The sequence below is a fragment of the Drosophila willistoni genome, unplaced genomic scaffold (genome assembly GCF_018902025.1).
Source record: "Drosophila willistoni isolate 14030-0811.24 unplaced genomic scaffold, UCI_dwil_1.1 Seg52.1, whole genome shotgun sequence".
Classification (NCBI taxonomy): domain Eukaryota; kingdom Metazoa; phylum Arthropoda; class Insecta; order Diptera; family Drosophilidae; genus Drosophila; species Drosophila willistoni.
In genome coordinates, this window is record NW_025814449.1 from 57442 (window position 1) to 77791 (window position 20350).

Sequence of the window (20350 nt, forward strand, 5' to 3'; positions counted from 1 at the left end):
TCCGACCATATAAAGTATATATATTCTTGATCAGCACGACGAGACGAGTTCAAATAGCCATGTCCGTCCGTCCGTCCGTCTGTCCGTCCGTCTGGATCAACGCAAACTCCTCCTAGACCATTAGAGCTACAGAGTTCAAATTTTGCATGTAGGCTTGTATATACTGCAGGGGTTGTATATCTCGGATTCAGCCGGATCGGACCACTATATCATATAGCTCCCATACAAACGGCAATGTCACGAACAGTGACTTTTCTCAATAACTTCGTTATTTTCTGAGCTATTGTCATGAAATTTAATATTGGTGAGTTAATTACGCATATAAACGACTATGCCAATTTGATCAAGATCGGGTGACTATATCATATAGCTCCCATAGGAACGATCGGTCGAAAACAGTGACTTTTGTCAATAACTTCGTTATTTTTAAAGTGATTGCTTTCAAATTAAATATTTGTTAGTTTAATATATCAATTAATGTCTGTGCCGAATTTGATAAAGATCGGGTAACTATATCATATAGCTCCCATAGGAACGATCGGTGGAAAACAGTGACTTTGATCAATATCGTCGTTATTTGCTATGCTAAGATTGTAGGCCGTTCTTTCGGAAACAGCTTTTTTAGATGAAACGTTTTTCCACTTTATTGGCTTTAGGTAAGGAAAGAGTTACCAAAAAAGTTGCAAGGGTTTACAAACTTTGACGCGGTCGAAGTTAGCCCCGGCCCTCTAGCTGGAATAGTTTTTGAGATAAACGCTTTTTTTAAATTGCGGAGGCGGAAAGGGGCGTGGCAAAAATTTGAAATAAACTCACTCTACATACTACACGAGTCTACATACCAAATTTGGTGGCTCTAGCTCTTACAGTCTCCGAGATCTAGGTGTTCATACGGACAGACGGACAGACGGACAGACGGACGGACGGACGGGCAGACGGACATGGCTAGATCGACTCGGTTGTTGATCCTGATCAAGAATATATATACTTTGTGGGGTCGGAGATGCTTCCTTCTGCCTGTTACATACATTTTGGCGACTTTAATATACCATTTCACCCTATGGGTGTATGGTATAAAAATTAACACATAAGGAAAACAAAATTAACAATAACAGAATAGAAACAGCAAGAATTTATGAAATAATAAATCCTAACGAAGCCAAAAAATACGCGCAAATTAAATTCAAAAAATGCAAATGTTTTATTACCAATTTGATCAATAGGCGATTTGGTCATTAGTGGAAGAATAGATCTAGATCGATTCCTTCCAAGGCTTCAAAAAGAAGCCGGTGCTCAAAGAATCTATAAACTAAAGATAGACATGTCAGAAAAACTATTTAGGTACATTACTTACACTTAATGAACTAAAACAAAAAGGAAAAGACACATTAAAACATTTAGAAATAGCAGTTCTACCTCAAGTAAAAGTAATAACAAAAAAAGAAGCAATAAGAAATACATTAAATAAATGCAGTCCTCGGTAGATGAGTTGTCTAAGTGGCCCAGTCATTTAGTCAACTGAACAACGAGGATCCGGGTTCGAATCCCAGGCTAGTGTATGGATGTAGTTTTCGTCTAAGCCGAAGGCCTTAGTTGCCAGTGCTTGTAAAATATAGTTAGGTTGATAGTTTATAACTATATCCTATACTTTAATAATAATAATAATAATAAACAAAATAATAATAATAATAATAATAATAATAATAATATAGCGAGTAAAACACGTCTGTCTTTGGTGAGCTCTCCATAAAAACTGAACTGCTCTCATTCTTATTATTTAAATCTCTCTCTGTTCTTTTCTATAAAGTGAGACAGCACGCTTCTCGTACCACTGCATAAAACTTAAAACTAATGTGTAACAAAGAAAGGAGTAAGATATACTTAATTCTAAACATATTGCACTGGGGGAAAGAGTAAGATATACTTAATACTAATACATATTGCTACATACTAATACATATTGCTACAATTCGGCCATTCTGACAGCAAGGATCACCTGATCCTAGTATTGTTTATGATGACCTTTGCTTCTCGTATTATAGCTGTGTGTACTGTTGTCATTCTTAGTACTTTCCAATTTACTTATTTCTTTTGCTTAATTTGCTTAACATACTGACTTTTTCGTTAAAAGAATTTTCATTTACATTTAGGTTTGTATTTACTTTTATCTGTTCATTCGTATTTTCATCTTTCTTTATATTTACGTTAACTTTATTAGTTTCATCTGACCAATTGAACCATGGCTTCATATTTGCTATAGACCACATTCCAGTATAAGGAATCTTGGACTGCTGAAATCCGTCGACGTCACTTACAACGTATCGATCATTTTCTAGGCACTTAACGATTTTAAAAGGCCTTTTGAATCTCGGCACTAATTTTTTGGATACCCCTTTGTGAGTGTCAAAATTTTTAACTACCACATAGTCGCCTGGCTTAAAAACTTTTGGCCCTCGTCGTTTTCGATTCGCTAGACATTCATTATACTCTTGAAGTTTCATTTCTTTTTCTTTAGCTTTTGCTCGTACCGATTCCAAATTTCGTTCCACAGACCTGTCTTCTAACAAGTAGTCTTTTAATTCATCTACTTGTCGTCCTTTTTGGCCGACGCCAAATAGTACGACACTTGGATGCTGCCCCAATGACCTATTAATAGTGTTATTCATGGTATACTCTACCATCTCTATGGCCTGTCCAAAACTAACATTTTCTTCTGAGGCTAATAATTTTGCCAACATAGGGCCTAGATTTCTATTTATTCTTTCAACTTGGTTATTAGCTTGCGTCGAACCAGTTGCGATTTTGACATGTTGTATATTACAAGACTCTAAAAAGCTAGAAAATTCGTTAGACGTAAAACACGTTTTACGATCCGACACTATGCACTTTGGCCTACTATAGAATCTAAAATACTCTTTAAGTGCTTCTATTGCTTCCTTAGATTTAGTGGTTACGTGTTTTTTTGTACTTCCCTTGACATCGATTGGTCCGAAGTGATTTATATGAACCACTTCGAATGGCACATCAGGTTTAGGTATATTGTGGATATGACCCTCTTGTTTTCCATTTTTTGACGAAAAGACTATACACTTTGGACAATTATTAACATGTTGTTCTACTTTTTTTCATAACTTTGGAAACCAATACGACTTTGCGATAACTTCTACAACCTTGTCTATGCCTGTGTGGCCTAACTCATTATGATATTTAAACAGGACATGTGATACAATATTTTTCGGGACGTAAAAAGCAAGGCAACCATTTTGTAGTTTTTTATAAATTAAACCGTTTTGCATTTCATACGAACTGTGTTCAGAACTTTCTAACATTGACTTTAACCTTAAAATTTCATCATCTTGGTTCTGACATATTACTAAGTTATCTTCAAATGAGTTAGTTTCCACAACCATAATGTTAGTATTCCTACTTAAAGCATCTACATGTTGCATTGTCGTTGCCGGCCTCTGCACATAATCGTAGTTTTCTAACTCTAGATCCCAACGGGCTATTATGGGGTTAACTTCTCTTTTGCTAAGTGTCAATGTAAGCGAGTTACAATCTGTCGCGATCTTGAAATGCTTTCCCTGTAAATATACACGAACTCGTTTTAACGAATAAATTATCGCCAATGTTTCTAACTCAAAGCTATGATATCTAGATTCCACATCGGTAGTTCTTTTAGAAAAATAGAAAACTGGATGCCATTTACCATCGCTTTTCCTTCGTAGCAAAATCGATCCGAAACCAATAGAGCTTGCGTCACAATGCAGTTCGGTTTCATCATTTGGGCTATAAAGTGCAAGTATTGGGGCCTCTGTTAACTTAGACTTTAGATTTTCAAACGTACTAAGTTCGATGTTCCAAACACGAACTTTTTGTCTTTTCTAACTAGGTCATATAATGGCTTGGCAAAATCTTTAATAAACCTACGAAAATAGGAACATAGTCCCAAAAAACTTTGAACCTCGCTGACTTTAGTCGGAACCGGAAAATCCTTTACTGCTTGTATACCTTTATCGTCAGCTTTGATGCCTTTGCCTGTAATCGAATACCCTAGGTACTTAACACTAGTCTGAAGAAATTCGCACTTATCTAATCTCAATTCCAATTTGTTTTCAACCAGTCTATCAAATACTTCTTTCAAAATTTCTAGATGCGTATGAAAATCTTTTGTTGCTACCATAATGTCGTCTAAATATACACTGTGGAGCATAACTATAAGCGCACCCCCCTTTTTTAGTGTAGCGTTTAAAATAGACGGAATATCGGAAAAGTGTAAATGAGGAATTAAAGATAATTGAAAATACATTTATTTGAGATCAAAACTAAAACAGCAATAATAACGGTACTTTTGTTTTCTTCAACAATGTTGTTTTTGGACTGGTGCATAACTGTAAGCGCACCTATTACTCTATCATTATTTCGTTCGTTTTCAACTTGCGCGCATCAATTGAAGTTGGAAAATTTTTTTTAAAGCTCAAATTTGAGAATTCCGCTTGTTGCATACTTAACTGAAATAGAGAAAGGGAGAATCCTAGCCCTTTTTGATGAAGGACTATCCAAAAGGGAGAGTGCTCGACGGATTGGTCGTTCCGATTGCTGTGAGAAATTTTTTGAAAAAATAAGACAGGAGGCCCAAAATCTAAAATTTCGGATCGATCACAGCGACGGATCATAAGTTCTGCAAGCAACTCGATGAAGACGGCATGTGAAATCGCCGATGAGTGTGGGCAAAGTGTTTCCCGCTGGACAGTTTATAGGGTCTTGAAGAAGTCAAATGTCAAAAAAAGGCAAAAGCTTCAACCAGCACCTCGGTTGCTAGACCGACATATTGCTGGACGCCTGGAATTTGCCAGGATAAATATGGCAAGGGATTGGAAAAATGTACTAAAAAATAAGAATATATTTTTGGCACGTCGGTTTTGGAATTTCAATTATTTTATTTTTACAGACTATGTTTTTTGACGAAAAAAAAGTTTAATTTGGATGGTCCCGTTGCGTTGCGTCTGTGTGTGTTATATTTATCCGATCACATTCATATTTTGGGATCTGGGGTTTTATATCCAATATTATCACATATGTAAATTTCATAGCATACTCAGATTTTTATGAAAATGTTTCTTCTAGTTCTTCTAGAGCTATATGATATAGTGGTCCGATCCTTATGGTTTTCATACTTTATTTTTCCCGGGTAATAAAAAACCTCGAAAAAAATTTCAGCCCGATAGCTCTTAAGACGGCTGAGTAAAACGCATACGCACAGACGGACGGACAGACGGACGGACAGACGGACTTGGCTATATCGACTCAGCTTCTCATGCTGATCAAGAAACGGAAACGTCTCCTTCTGTGCGTTACAAACATCTGACCAATTTTATAATACCCTCTGCAAGGCTATAAAAAGGGGGGTGCGCTTATAGTTAAGCTCCACAGTGTATAATAACTTTTTCATCCCTAATCATATCGGCAAATATCCTGTTTATAAACCTTTGAAATGTTGACGTAAATTTCACTGAATCCTCATGCATGTATACATGGAAAAACCCATTCTTTAAGTCGAGGTTCGAAAATAACGTTTTTCCTGCAAGTCTATCTAACAGATCATCAATAAGTGGAATAGGATAACTATCTTTTGAAGTCGCCTTGTTTAATTTTCTGAAACCAATGCACATTCTAAGTTCACCTGTATTCTTTTTTCACGAGCACGATTGGGGAAACATATTCTGACTCACTCGGCCTAATATATTCTTTGCTTAAGTATTCGTCAATTATTTTTTGCAATTCAGCCTTTTCGCTATAAGAAAGTCGTTTTGGATTACAGCTAAACGGAGTTTTGTCATTGATTGTGAGTTTCATTTCGCACTTAATATCCTTTGGTTCATTTGGTCGATTTCTTTCCAAATAGAATTTAGAAAAAATATTTTCAAACATTGTCGTTTCTTTGAAACTTAAACTTTTGCCAACAGAATATTTTGAATTTACCACGTCACAATCAATATTTAGCATTTGGTTTTCAAAATCATCTTCATTGCTCAAGTCATGACTTAACTTAATACTTTCGGGCATTGACTCTTTACACAGATCATCGTCAAGCTGCAGTACAATTTGTGCTTTACATATTTTCGTAAAATCTCTACCTAACAGTATCAGTCAGTAGTCGAACGTAAACATTTTTATTCAAAATTTCAACGTAACATAAAATACTTCCAAAGACTTCAAGTTTACTTTTATTTAAACCAAAATATGCATGTTCTGAAACGAACTCCTTTTTATACCCTTGCAAAAAGGGTATATTAATTTTGGTCAAAAGTGTGCAACGCATAGAAGGAAGCATTTCCGAGCATATAAAGTATATATATTCTTGATCAGCACGACGAGACGAGTTCAAATAGCCATGTCCGTCCGTCCGTCCGTCCGTCCGTCCGTCCGTCCGTCTGGATCAACGCAAACTCCTCCTCGACCTTTGGAGCTACAGAGCTGAATTTGATTTTGTATATACTGCAGGCGTTGTATATCTCGGATTCAGCCGGATCGGATCACTATATTATATAGCTCCCAACAAATGGCAAAGTCACGAACAGTGACTTTTCTTAATAACTTCGTTATTTTCTGAGCTATTGTCGTGAAATTTAATATTGGTGAGTTAATTACACATATAAACGACTATGCCAAATTTGATCAAGATCGGGTTACTATATCATGTAGCTCCCATAGGAACGATCTTTCGAAAACAGTGACTTTTGTCAATAACTTCGTTACTTTTGACGCGATTGCTTTCAAATTAAACATTTGTTAGTTTAATATATCTGTTAATGACTGTGCCAAATTTGATAAGGATCAGGTATATATATCATATAGCTCCCATAGGAACGATCGGTGGAAAACAGTGACTTTGATCAATATCTTCGTTATTTCCTATGTAGGCCGTTCTTTCGGAAACATTAGCCTTTTTAGCTTAAATGTTATTCCACTTTGATGGCTATAGGTAAGGAAAGAGTTACCAAAAAAATTGCAAGGGTATACAAACTTTGACGCGGTCGAAGTTAGCCCCGGCCCTCTGGTTAATTAAGCTAACTGCGCTTCCTGAGTCTATGAGGCATCCTAGAGAAAATACATCATTACCTATGTGAACTTTTACAATTTTTATATTATCCAAACTTACTGATATTGCTGCGGGCTTCTTCTTATTTTGACTGCAATCTGCCACTCGGTGACCCATTTCACCACATCCAAAGCAAGCACCAGTTGCTCTTATTGGTTTGTTACAGTCGGCTGCTAGGTGACCCAGACAGTTACAGTTGAAGCACCTGAATGTGGGCTTCATCTTTGCGGAAGCATTTGGCAGAGATACTGTTGTTTCCCGCTGCAGCACTATGTTGACAAATGCTGCCAACACCTCATCCTTATACCCAAAACGTTGCATACAAGCCATCTCTCGCAAGTGACGGTCTCGTATCCACCAAGCCACCAGCCAGGCCAACTTTGTCGTTAAAGTAATTCAGGAACGGTTCGCCGACGCACCACTTGCGTGCCTCAAACTCTCGTCGCATTATTACATTAGTCTTCTTTGATCCGAAGACTTTTCCCATGGCATCGAATATGGTTTCACAGGCTGACTCAAACACTCAGGGTTTGAGTGTATCCATTCCAAGGCTTTGCCCCTTAGTTTGCCGAAGACAAGCAAACGTAAATTAGTTTCGTTTAAGTTGAATGATCTTTCCAAATGGAGCACGGAAGATATCCAACTATAAACATTTCCATTACCGTCAAAATCGGGTACAAAATCTTTCACATCTTTGGCCAAGACCTGGTCACCTGTCTTCGTCGCCAGCCAGCTGCTTGAGTTGCCAAACTCAGGGTTGCCAGCAAGGCGCAAAAAGTCATTATCTCTACGAACCAGTTCGATTTCTTTGCAAAGTAGTTCCAGCTTTTCTTCCAACGTGTACTTTACTTCGTTTTCTTCTTTTTGGTTCTCTTCATTCGACTTCTCATTTGTTCCGTTACGCTCTCCGTTGTTACTCTTTTCATTTGACTTCTCATTTGTTGCGTTGCGCTCTCCGTTGTTACTCTTTTCATTTGACTTCTCATTTGCTGCTTTGTATACTTCTTGCGGTTCACTCAGAATGCTCTCGTTTTCTGTCTCTCTTTCTGTCTGCGTCTCGCTTTCTGCATCGTTTTGTTCATTTTCTGCTTCGTTCTGTTCGTTTGCCGTTACTTCTTGCTGCTGTTGACCTTGGAACAAGTCTGCCTCCAAATTTTGCCTCTGACCGGCGCCATCGTCCGACGTATACAAAATGCTCTTTAGGTGCTCCAAGCAATCTTTTTCAGGGGGATCTGCACGTTTACTTAGTCCTCCGTTAGGAGCAGCTCCATCTTTTGGATGTTGCCCTCTCGCTACAGGGCTGAGTTGGTTTTTGCACCAGATTTGTAACTGGGACTTCGAAAAATCGTCAGGATTTATTAAATCCATTATTGTTTTTTAATATTTGTTTCTTTGCTAAATTATATGTAGCTTTTTCACTGTTTTTCACTGGGTTAACTATGACCACTTCTGAAATTATAGCGAGTAAAACACGTCTGTCTTTGGTGAGCTCTCCATAAAAACTGAACTGCTCTCATTCTTTTTATTTAAATCTTTCTCTGTTCTTTTCTATAAATAAGTCAGCACGCTTCTCGTACTGTACCACTGCATAAAACTTAAAACTAATTTGTAACAAAGAAAGGAGTAAGATATATGTACTTAATTCTAAACATATTGCACTGGGGGAAAGAGTAAGATATACTTAATACTAATACATATTGCTACATACTAATACATATTGCTACAATAATAATTAAATAAATATCATAATGACCCAATAGAGGGAGGTCACTGCGGGGTAAACAGAACACTAGGAAAAATAAAAAGAGATTTCATTTGGAAAAATATGTCTCGGGATGTTGCAACATACATCAAAAATTGCGAAAAGTGCAAACTAGCTAAAGTAACCAGACACAACCACTCCCCATTGATCCTAACACCAACCCCTGCAACCACTTTTGACACAATAATAAAAGATACAATTGGACCATTACCAAAAACAATGAATGGTAATGAATACGCAGGTAATATTATTTGCGATCCGTCCAAATATCTCATATCAATACCAATACCAAACAAAAGTGCAAAAGCGGTTGCAAAGGCAATATTTTAAAAATTCATTTTAATTTACGGTTCAATGAAAACAATTCTAACAGACATGGGAACAGAATATATGAATTCAATACTAATAGAACTTTGCAAAAATTTTAACATAACTAAAATTAACTCCACGGCGCACCATCATCAAACTCTTGGAACAGTAGAAAGAAGCCATAGAACTTTCAATGAGTACATCAGGTCATATATATCCATTAAAAAAGACGATTGGGATGAATATCTAGCATACTTCACAAATTGCTTTAGCACCACTCCATCCACCGTACATGGTTATGCACCTTTTGAACTAGTCTTTGCAAAACATCCTAAAAATGTCCCATTCTCATCTGAAACCGTAGAACCCATTTACAACATTGTTGACTTCAATAAAGAAATAAAATTTAAACTACAACTAGCACAAAATAAATTTAAAAGCATTACAAAAAGAAACATATGTGGGAATGGTCTGGCAATCCTATTCAGCCAGCCCTAGTTGAGTCAGCTGACTCGAAGAAGCTCAAGACAATCTGGCAAGCCGGTCAGACAGAGACGCATTAAGAAGACAAAGTTAAAGACGAAAAGACGAGTTTTAAGACGAAAAGCCGAAAGTGTAAGACGTACACACTACGAAAACGCGAAAGACATTAAACAATTAATTATAATTATATCTACTATTAACTAAAAATCAATACTTATCTTAACATTAAATAAAACTAAAAAAACTATAACCGGGACTGTGTTTATTCATAATACAATACCCCAGTCCCACACATTTTGGGGGCTCAACCTAAAAAGAATTAAACGTGAAAAAAAAGTGACCCACACATTTGGGCTCAACTTTAAAAGAATAAAAAGTGAAAGAGATTTAAAAGTGTTAAGAAGTAGCCCAGACATATTGAGGCTTGACGTGAAAAAACTATATTAATATAAAGTGTAAAAAGTCGCAAAATTAAATAATACGAGTCTCTCTAAAAGTTTAATGAAAATGGTGAATAATGCTAAAAGTTCAATAAAAGTCGAATCGGTATAAAAGAAAACAATTTTATTTCACAATTTCTTGGAAATTGCATCAGCCAAAAAGAGACGCCACATTTTACCGCGTTTTTACCGCGTCGGTTACCCATACACCAGGGCCCGGCACAAAGAGAGCGCTAAAAAAGTTTATTTGTATGTGTGCACTAGCTTGTATGCGTATGTTGCTTTACACTGCGCAAAATTAAACTTCATCAAATTCTGCCTCAAATCAAGAAAACGAGTGCAGCAAATAATCTTATGCAAGAAAAAGATAGAGAAAACAAAGCAGCGATCAATTTTTTCATGTGTGTTTTCTCAACAAAGCGATATAGATCTGCTTGCGTCGAAATGCTGAGGGAAACTAAATCAACCCTCATGCTCTGTGTGAGGACTTCGGCAGCCGTTCGATTACACGCATACGAGGTGCCGAACGTGTTCGTCCCCCGGGGGATATGAGTGCCGGGCTCTGCCATACACACACAGCAACGAACAAAAACGAAACGAAAAATGGCACAGTTAAATGACTTTCAGTGTATTAGTGAGATGCTTCGGCTGGAAAAGAGAGAGAATATCGTTCTGTTGCACAAGTTTATTTTTGAAAAAGAAGGAGATAGAAATAATAGAAAACGGGTGCGCGAGTTTGAGGGCTATGAGTATGCTGAGTCGGACAATTTGTATAATGATAAAGTTAATTATATTGCTGAAAATCTGTCATATATGGATCTGGCTGTAATTTGTAATTTGCTTCGATTGCCTCACAATAAAAACGATTTAACGAAACACATATTTTGCAATTTAAAAAAGAATTCTTTGCTCAAAGATGCCGATTTTCAAACGGAAAATAACGACGAAAGTGAAGACGAAGAGTCACAAAACGACGAAGTGTGCGAAAATATAAGTGTGCGAAGCGAGAATTCATGCAGTGTGCAAAATACATGCAGTGTGCAAAATACATGCTGTGTGCAAAATCCAAGCAGTTTTTCCGAAGTCCCGAGGTTCGCTTTAAAATTTCGCGATATAGAAGACTCAATCCGTTTGTTTAGTGGCGAAGATAATCTATCTATCGAAATATGGGTCCAAGATTTTGAAGATATGGCAACTGTTATGTGTTGGAACGAGTTACAAAAATTTATTTTTGCCAAACGATCATTAAAAGGCCTAGCAAAAATGTTTGCTAATAGTGAGCGAAATGTAACGACCTGGTTTAAACTAAAAGTCGCACTTCTTGCTGAATTTAAATCAACAACAAATAGCGCACAGTTACATAAGTCAATGTCGGATAGAAAAATAAAGAAAAACGAAAGTCTGCAGGAGTATTTTTTGTGCATGAAAGAAATGTCATCTCGCGGAAATATTGAAGACTTTTCGCTGATACAATATGTGATCGATGGCATAGACGATACGGTGAATAACAAATCAATTTTATACGGGTCTAATAATATAAATGAATTCAAGCAGAAGCTAAAAATTTTTGAAGTTATGCGCGAGAAATCGAAAAATGACAACAAATATAACAATGGTGTTGGCAAGCAGTATCCGAAAAACGATGATAAGTTTCAAGCAGTGCAAAAGAAAAGTGCAAACAAAGAACTCAAATGTTTTAATTGCGGCGCCAAGGGCCATACATCAGTTAATTGCGATTATAAAAATAAGGGCAGAAAATGTTTTCAGTGTAATAATTTCGGACATATTGCCAAAGATTGCCCAACAAGCAGTGCCAAAAATGATAAAGCCAATACATGCAAAATTACGTCAACTCAAAATTTTATGTCTATCCCAGTTAAAATCGATAATATTAATTATAACGCGTTCTTAGACACCGGTAGCAAGTACAATTTAATATCTGAAGCAATGCTGAAAAACATGAATAATCCAATGTTGAGTGATTCTAACGTTTATTTAATCGGTTTCGGAAAGAAAAAAGACACAGACAAGATCAAAGCATCGGGTTCATTTAAATATACGGTCGATGTTAACGGTGAGAAATACTGTTTGACATTTCTCTCAAGGGAGCAACAATTTATGGATGTGGAAATTGTTCTTGGCGAGGATTTCTGTAAGCAAGCGGAGGTTACAATCAGCTACAAAGGTCTAAAGGTGACAAAAACCCAATCTTTAGAATCCGAAGTAAGTTCCTTTTTGAAAATCAATGTGGATGACTCCAGTGAACAGCAGGCCGACATAGATCCAGCAGCAAGTAAAAGGGCTAAAGAAGCAGTTCAAAATTTGGTACAGAATTATCATCCGGTAAGCGAAAAGTCAACAAATATTGAAATGCGATTAGTTCTAATGCCAACGACCTCGACGATTCTCATATGCAGAGAGGTGCATCATTGACAATCAAACCGATCAATGGCTGAAGGATGGAATAATTGAAATATCAGAGTCTGAGTATACAACCCCAGTCGTGCTTGTGAAAAAACGGGACGGATCAAATCGGTTGTGCATCGATTACAGACGTATTAATAAAGTAATCATTAGAGATCATTTTCCACTTCCCTTAATAGAAAATCAGTTAGACAGGCTTCAAAATGCACGTATTTTCAGTTCCATAGATTTAAAAAATGGTTTTTTTTCATGTTGGCATTGAAGAAGGGAGCCGCAAGTATACTTCTTTCGTAACACATAATGGACAATTCCAGTTTCTTCGAGTTCCATTTGGTCTTTCGAACTCTCCCAGCGTCTTTCAACGTCATGTCAATGCTATATTCAGAGATCTAACCAGGAAAGGAGTAGCCATACCATATGTCGATGATATAATAATACCAGCAAAAACTGAAGACGAAGCTGTAGCCAATTTAAAAGAAGTACTCAAACAATGCGAAGAATATGGGCTTGTGATTAATTTCAAAAAATGTCAGTTTCTTAAAACGAAAATTGAGTATTTAGGACACGTAATTGAGAACCAAAGTATAAGTCCATCCACATCGAAAACGCAAGCCGTGTCATCGTTTCCTATTCCGTCTAATCTAAAACAATTACAGAGTTTTTTTGGGGTTAGTTGGATATTTTCGAAAGTTTATACTAAATTTTTCTCTGATTGCAAAGCCTCTAACGGATATGACAAAACATGATGCATTGATTATTTTTGGTGAGAAAGAGCTAGCTGCGTTTAACAAATTAAAGAAGCTTATTACAGAGAAGCCAGTTTTGAAAATTTTTCATCAGCTACACGAAACGGAGCTTCATACGGACGCCTCAATCGACGGATTTGGCGCAGTCCTTCTCCAGAAGTCGCCAGAAGACATGCAGTTTCATCCAGTGTATTACATGAGCAAGAAAACGACAGATGCCGAAAAGAAGTTCACCAGTTACGAGTTAGAAATCTTAGCTGTTGTAGAAGCATTAAAGAAATTTCGAGTTTATTTACTAGGACTACGCTTCAAACTTGTTACAGATTGCAATGCTCTAGCTAAAACTATTCAGAAAAAGGATCTGTGCACACGAGTAGCTCATTGGATTCTCCAAATGCAAGAATTTCAATATGACGTCGAACACAGAGCGGGCACTCGAATTCGCCATGCTGATGCACTCAGTCGTGTACCAATGATGATGATCAGCGAAACCAGTATGCATAGCAGAATAAAGCATCTGCGAGCTTAGGACGACCAGCTGAAGGCTATTATAGACGTATTGGCAGATAAGACGAATCACAATAACTATTTTTTTAAAGTCTGGAGTTCTGCACAAACTTATCTCGGACAACGAACTTATTGTCGTACCAACTAGTATGCAACGAGAACTAATAAAAGAGGCCCACGATCATGGTCATTTTTCCATCAAGAAAACACGAGAGATCATTGGAAAAGAATATTTCATACCGAATCTCTAAGAGAAAATAAAGAGATGAATAAGCTGTTGCATAAGATGTATCATGACTAACCGCAAGCAAGGAAAACAAGAAGGAGAGCTTCATCCATTATACAAAGATGAACAACCGCTAATGACCTACCATATCGATTTTTTAGGACCTCTGGAAACAACGCATAAACAGTATAAACATATCCTGGCAGTCATCGAGTTCACCAAGTTTTGTTGGCTGTACCCAACAAAGTCGTCTTCTACAAAAGATGCAGTTTTACGACTACAGGAGCAGAGCAAGGTTTTTGGCAATCCATCCCAAATAATATCGGACAAAGGATCATCTTTTTCTTCGGAGGAATTTGACTTGTACTGTAAAAGCGAAGGCATAAAACATCATCTCATCACGACGGGACTTCCTCGAGCGAACGGCCAAGTAGAGAGGCTAAATACTACAATCATCGCAGTCCTTTCTAAACTCTCAAGCGACGATCCAAGAAAATGGTACAAATTTGTAAATAATGTCCAGCAAGTCATCAATTCAACATTTAGTAGAAGTATAAAAACAACTACTTTTGAGCTGCTTACGGGAACAAAGATGCGATTAAAGTCTGATATCAAAATCAAGGAAATGATAGAAGACGAAATGATTCAACACTTTAATGATGAACGAGATAAACAACTTAAAGAAGCAAAGCAACATATTCTACAAATTCAAGATGAAAACAAAAACAGGTACAACTTAAGACGAAGACCAGCATCGAAGTATAAGATAGGCGATTGGTGGGAATGGTCTGGCAATCCTATTCAGCCAGCCCTAGTTGAGTCAGCTGACTCGAAGAAGCTCAAGACAATCTGGCAAGCCGGTCAGACAGAGACGCATTAAGAAGACAAAGTTAAAGACGAAAATACGAGTTTTAAGACGAAAAGCCGAAAGTGTAAGACGTACACACGACGAAAACGCGAAAGACATTAAACAATTAATTATAATTATATCTACTATTAACTAAAAATCAATACTTATCTTAACATTAAATAAAACTAATATAAAACTATAACCGGGACTGTGTTTATTCATAATACAATACCCCAGTCCCACACATATGATAAAAACACAAAAAAAGTATCGCTAACTGAAGGACAAAAAATACTTTTAAAAAATGATACAGGACATAAATTAGAAAACAAATACACAGGCAAATATAAAATACAGAGCATAGGTCCTAACAATAATATTGTATTAACTGATGATAAAAACAAAAAGCAAACAGTACATTTAGATAGAATAAAAATAATATAAAAAGGATATAAGAAAAATATAAATATTTTTCTCTTTGAAAAAAAGGAGGTGTAGTACACTTTTAGAGATAGGATTAGGCCACATACTTTTAGGGATAGATTATAAGTAATAAGAACTTAAGCATAATGTCTAGCTTTAAGTACCGTTAAGGCCACTAGCCATAAGACCAATATAAAAGTTTCCCTTATAAATACCGGGCTTACGGCCCCAATAAATCACTTCAAGTGAAACCTTCTCTTCGCCTACTTGAGTAGAAAAACCTTTTAATTATTTTAACAGGCAAATAGAATTCATTAGAGGTTCAGAAGACAAAGTAGAAACATCAACCTATTTTTATACATCAAACATAAAAATAGCATACAAAGAAATGACCAATGCTTACGCAAGGGATACAATTGAAAGATATCTTTGCGGTAAGAAAACTGTACTTTATTTTCATAATGAACAAGATTATCCCATATTTCAACAAGCATTTATTGAAATAATACGATCGAACGCAAATACAAAAATCTCGAAATTAAGCATTAAGTTAGAGGACATTCAAACGTTTGCACAATTCAAAGAAATAATCCTAAAACAACATAAAGAATTATTACATTCAGAAATCGAAAAAACGATTAATTTGTTTAAAGAAAAATATTATTTTCCCGATTTTCAAAACCAGATTCAAAACATTATTAATGAACGATCAGTATGCAATATCGCAAAGAGAGAAAATAGAAATACAAAACTAACTTTTGAAATAACACCAGAAACTTTTAATGTCAGAGAAAAATACGTCATGGACTTTTACATGATGGACAATTTACAATTCCTTTCATGCATTGACATTTACTCCAAATTTGCAACACTTGTAGAAGTAAAATCTAGCCAAGAGAGCAATTATGAAAGTATTCACTGAAATGGGCAAACCAATAGACACAAAATCAGACAGACAAAGATTCAGCATTTCTGTGTATAGCACTAAAAATTGGCTACAAGAAGAAAATGTAAAGTTAAAAATTTCAACAAGTAAAAACGGCATTTCAGACGTAGAAAGATTCCATTAAACAGTAAATGAAATATAATTAGAATTATAAATAGTAAAAATGACTTTGAAGATAAATTACTTAAATTTGAAAAAATTCTCTACATATACAACCATAAGACGAGACATAAAACAACTAAACGAACACCAGCGGACATTTTTCAAAAAGAAAAAGAAAGTTACCAAAGCAAATCCATTGACATAAACCCAGTAAGAGCACCGAACGGTTACTTAATATTTAAGACAGGAACCATGGACTTTCCGACAAACTTTGAATATCATTATTTAAAAGTAAATTTAACACTAATGGACATTACCTATAATAATTTAATGCAACAAGCACAGGAAAAACTAAGTAGGGAAATTAATGGAATACACATTGTAAAACGTACTAAACGAGGACTAAATAACGGAATCGGTTCAATATACAAATATCTTTTTGGTATTCTTGATCAAGACGATAAATACGAATTAGAAGAAAAGAATAAATAATCTTGAAAGCAATAGCGTACAAGCAAACGAACTAAATTTCGTAATAGACACTATTAATAAAGGTTTAGAAGTACTAAACAACCTCAAGGAAGAAAAGGAAAAAGCAGTAAAATTAGAAGTTCTAATCTTTAATTTTGAGCATTTCACAGAATACATTGAAGACATAGAAATTGGCATGCAGCTCACTAGACTAGGAATTTTCAACCCAAAACTTTTAAAACATAATCACTTAAATCATGTTAATTCGGAAAAACTATTGAATACAAAACCATCCACCTGGCTTAAGCCAAGTTCAAACGAAATATTTATCATTTCAAAAATTCCTCAAGAAATAATAAAAACCCCTATCTTTGAGATACTTCCTTATCAGACGAGAATAAAAATATTTTGAAGGAAAATTCATAGAATAAATACTATTTTAACAAAAACACTTTGTTCAATAAAAATACAAGACAAATAGAACTAACGAATGTTTAATAGGCATTTTAAATCAAATCAAAAGACATATAAGAATTTTCAAACAAATTACATTGAACCAAACATAATTGTAACATGGAATTTACCAAAAACTAAACTCAATCAAAATTGCATAAACAACGAATTAATAATAGAAGGCAATAACATAATAAAAATTTACGATTGTGCCCTACAACTAAACGAAATATCAATAATAAATTCATTGCTTGACTATAGCCAAAGCATTTATGTAACAAACAATATCACCAGGCTAGAACCTATTTCCTTTATCCAAACAAAAGAGATAATTAACGATCATACGAAGCCCCATTTGCTGAAAAATTGAGTACCAAATTATAATCCAAATTGATACTCCAATATTTAAAGCTGAGAAAAACCCTATATCCCTGTTATGTATGTAACCCATCTCTAAGTAGCTGCTATCGTCGCACTGTTAAAAGGTCTGTTAACAGCTGTACTTCTCAGTCGTTCTACTAATTGCTCCGGAACAACATCGGACTCCCCTGCTACAACTTCGAGGGACTACTACTACAACTACGAGGGATTTCTACTACTGTCAAAGTCAAAAGCTAATTCACTATTAAACTCCGATCCGACATCAAGAACTTACGGGAACGCTCAAAAGTCTACAACAGTGAAAAATATTTACGCCAACTGTGCGCGGAAATATCAACTGTGTGTTGCAACCAAAAAATTCCAATTGTGGAACAAAAACGCAAACTGTGTGCGGAAATATCAACTGTGTGTGTTACAATCATAAACTCCAATCGTGGAACAAAACGCCAACTTGTGTGCGAATAAAATAAAACACCATTAAAAAACAAAATGGCCGTAAAACTCACCGAAGCCCATCTCAATGTCTTCGTTAAGACAGGTGGAAAACTATGATGGAGCACCAGATCATCATGCACCTATATCCAACCCATTCCATAGGGAAACATAACATATTTTTCAGCGCAATCGAGGTGCAGCTCACTGGAGACGCACAACGGCTCTCGCAAATTGGACAAGCCAACACCTGGGCGGAACTAAGAACATTCCTCATCAATCAATTGAAGACGCAGACCCCATGTGACGAACTTCTTCGACGCCTCTACAACACCAACTATACAGGAAACCATCGTAAGTGTGTAACAGAATTAGAAGATAAATCCTATAATATCACAAACAAGCTTAGTCTTGAAAACGATGCAAATAACACTACTCTTTATACAAATGCTTTAAATAACACTATAAAAAATGTAATCAACAAATAATTACCCGATAGATTATTTATGACCTTAGCTAGATATGATAAAACCACAGTTAGCAAGCTGAAACAAGTAGCTCAAAGAGAAATCAGAAATCAGAAAATCAAATCAAAGCCAAAATCAAAACCAAAAAAGTGGAAAATCTTTTGCACCCAATAGTACAACTCCGTCTCAAACAAAACAATCAGATACGACACCAAACCAAAAACATTTCCAAGAATTTCAACAAAAATTAAATATTGGCAGGGCTCAAAATCCAATGAATATTCAACAGCAAAATAATTATCCAAAAAATACTGTAGCAAACCAGCCTACAAAAAGGCAAAGAGAAAGTAATAGTGGAATTAGCAAAGTGGATACATCAGAAAATTTTCATCAGAATGCTTTGGAACAATCGGAAGAAGAGATAGAAACAAGTCCTTCATCAGAATAATGATGAACAATAAACCTTTGAGATGTGTAGTCGACTCAGGCTCTTCAATTAATATAATGTCCGAAAACTTTTTTAATTTCAAAACCTATTTAGGAGATTCCAAAATTCACATGATTGAAGGAGCAGTAGAACTAAAAGAAATTATTTTCCTTGCACCCAGCAAACTTTGTCCGACAGAACAAAATTTTATATCCATAAATTTTCAAATAAATATGACATGTTGATAGGCAGAACTTTCCTAAAAGCATGTAAAGCACAAATAAATTACGAAGAAGAATACGCAAAACTAGGAAACTATACATTTTATTTCAGAGATAATGAAGAAATAGAAGAAGAACATAACATAGAATGTTTGGACCCACCTACAGATAGGGACCCAGACACAAACTTTGCGATTGAAAATGAAATAATAGAAAGCAATGAGTATAGACTCGACCATTTAAACAACGAAGAAACACAAAAACTTAAAAAAGTCTTGTACGAATTCAGTGACATTCAGTGCCGCGAAGGTGAAAATTTGACTTTCACGAGTACTATTGTAACCTTCCTTTTCGGTTTCTCGTTGGGCGCCATAATTTTTATATAATCGGTTCTCCTATCACAGCGACGATAAAGCTATCGATAACCAAAAGAAGGCGGTAGGTGAATTGCAGCAGATCGAGATCCTCTGGTTCCGTAGCTCTTGCGGGGTGGGGGGTTGTTTGCTGAATCTCTACCTTTAATTAAAAAATTTAATTTTATTAGGATCTCTACTGAAACTAACTTTAAATGAAAATAGAATGACTGCAGAAAATACTTACGAAAACCGCAAGGAATTCATGTTAATAAAAAAGGCGAAAGAAATAAAGGTGTATCCTTTGTTCACAAGCTAGCGGTTACTGAGGTCAAGATGTAGATGGACCTTATCAGTTCTATACCCTCCCAACCATAAATCTTTATTGACATTTGTAAAGATTCCCAAAAAAAAAAACTGATAGATATCAACTCATGTACCCATGTCACTAGGAAAATTAATTATAAAGCTTAAGCAATCATATTCAAATTCATTATAATTTCAGATAGAAGCATTTCTTGTTGTACACAATAAATTTTAAAGAAATATTTACAGACTAATTTTTAACAGCTGGTCTGGTATGACTCAACATTTTGAGATTCTGCACTTTCAGACTTGCAAAACAATGGAACTCAAAGTTAATTAAACTATTGAATAAGAGGGACTAAAACTATCACTATCATGGGTCAGCAACGTCAGAAGGTTAGGTAGGCCACTGCCTTTAAAACCTTGCCATACAAAAATCCGGTTCACCGAAGGTTAGGACACCTTTCGGGAAATGAGACACTTTGGCCGCACTGTAAGCCTTAACTTAGAAACGTTGTGGCA

The 20350-nt window shown here is 35.8% G+C and overlaps 1 protein-coding gene across 1 annotated transcript; it reads right to left on the minus strand.

The window, feature by feature from the left end:
• Positions 1 to 7067: 7067 nt before the first annotated feature.
• LOC124461518 (zinc finger CCHC domain-containing protein 13-like) lies at positions 7068 to 7356 on the minus strand. The gene is made up of 2 exons (XM_047013020.1): positions 7160 to 7356; positions 7068 to 7098 (listed from the first exon to the last, which is right to left on the minus strand). Exons 1-2 carry the CDS (start codon positions 7319 to 7321, stop codon positions 7087 to 7089), a joined length of 174 nt encoding a protein of 57 aa, XP_046868976.1. The 5' UTR covers positions 7322 to 7356; the 3' UTR covers positions 7068 to 7086.
• Positions 7357 to 20350: the final 12994 nt, after the last annotated feature.

Bases quoted from the DNA above. Each gene is read 5' to 3' on its own strand.
- LOC124461518 (XM_047013020.1), bottom strand. From the start codon at position 7,321: ATGAAGCCCACATTCAGGTGCTTCAACTGTAACTGTCTGGGTCACCTA.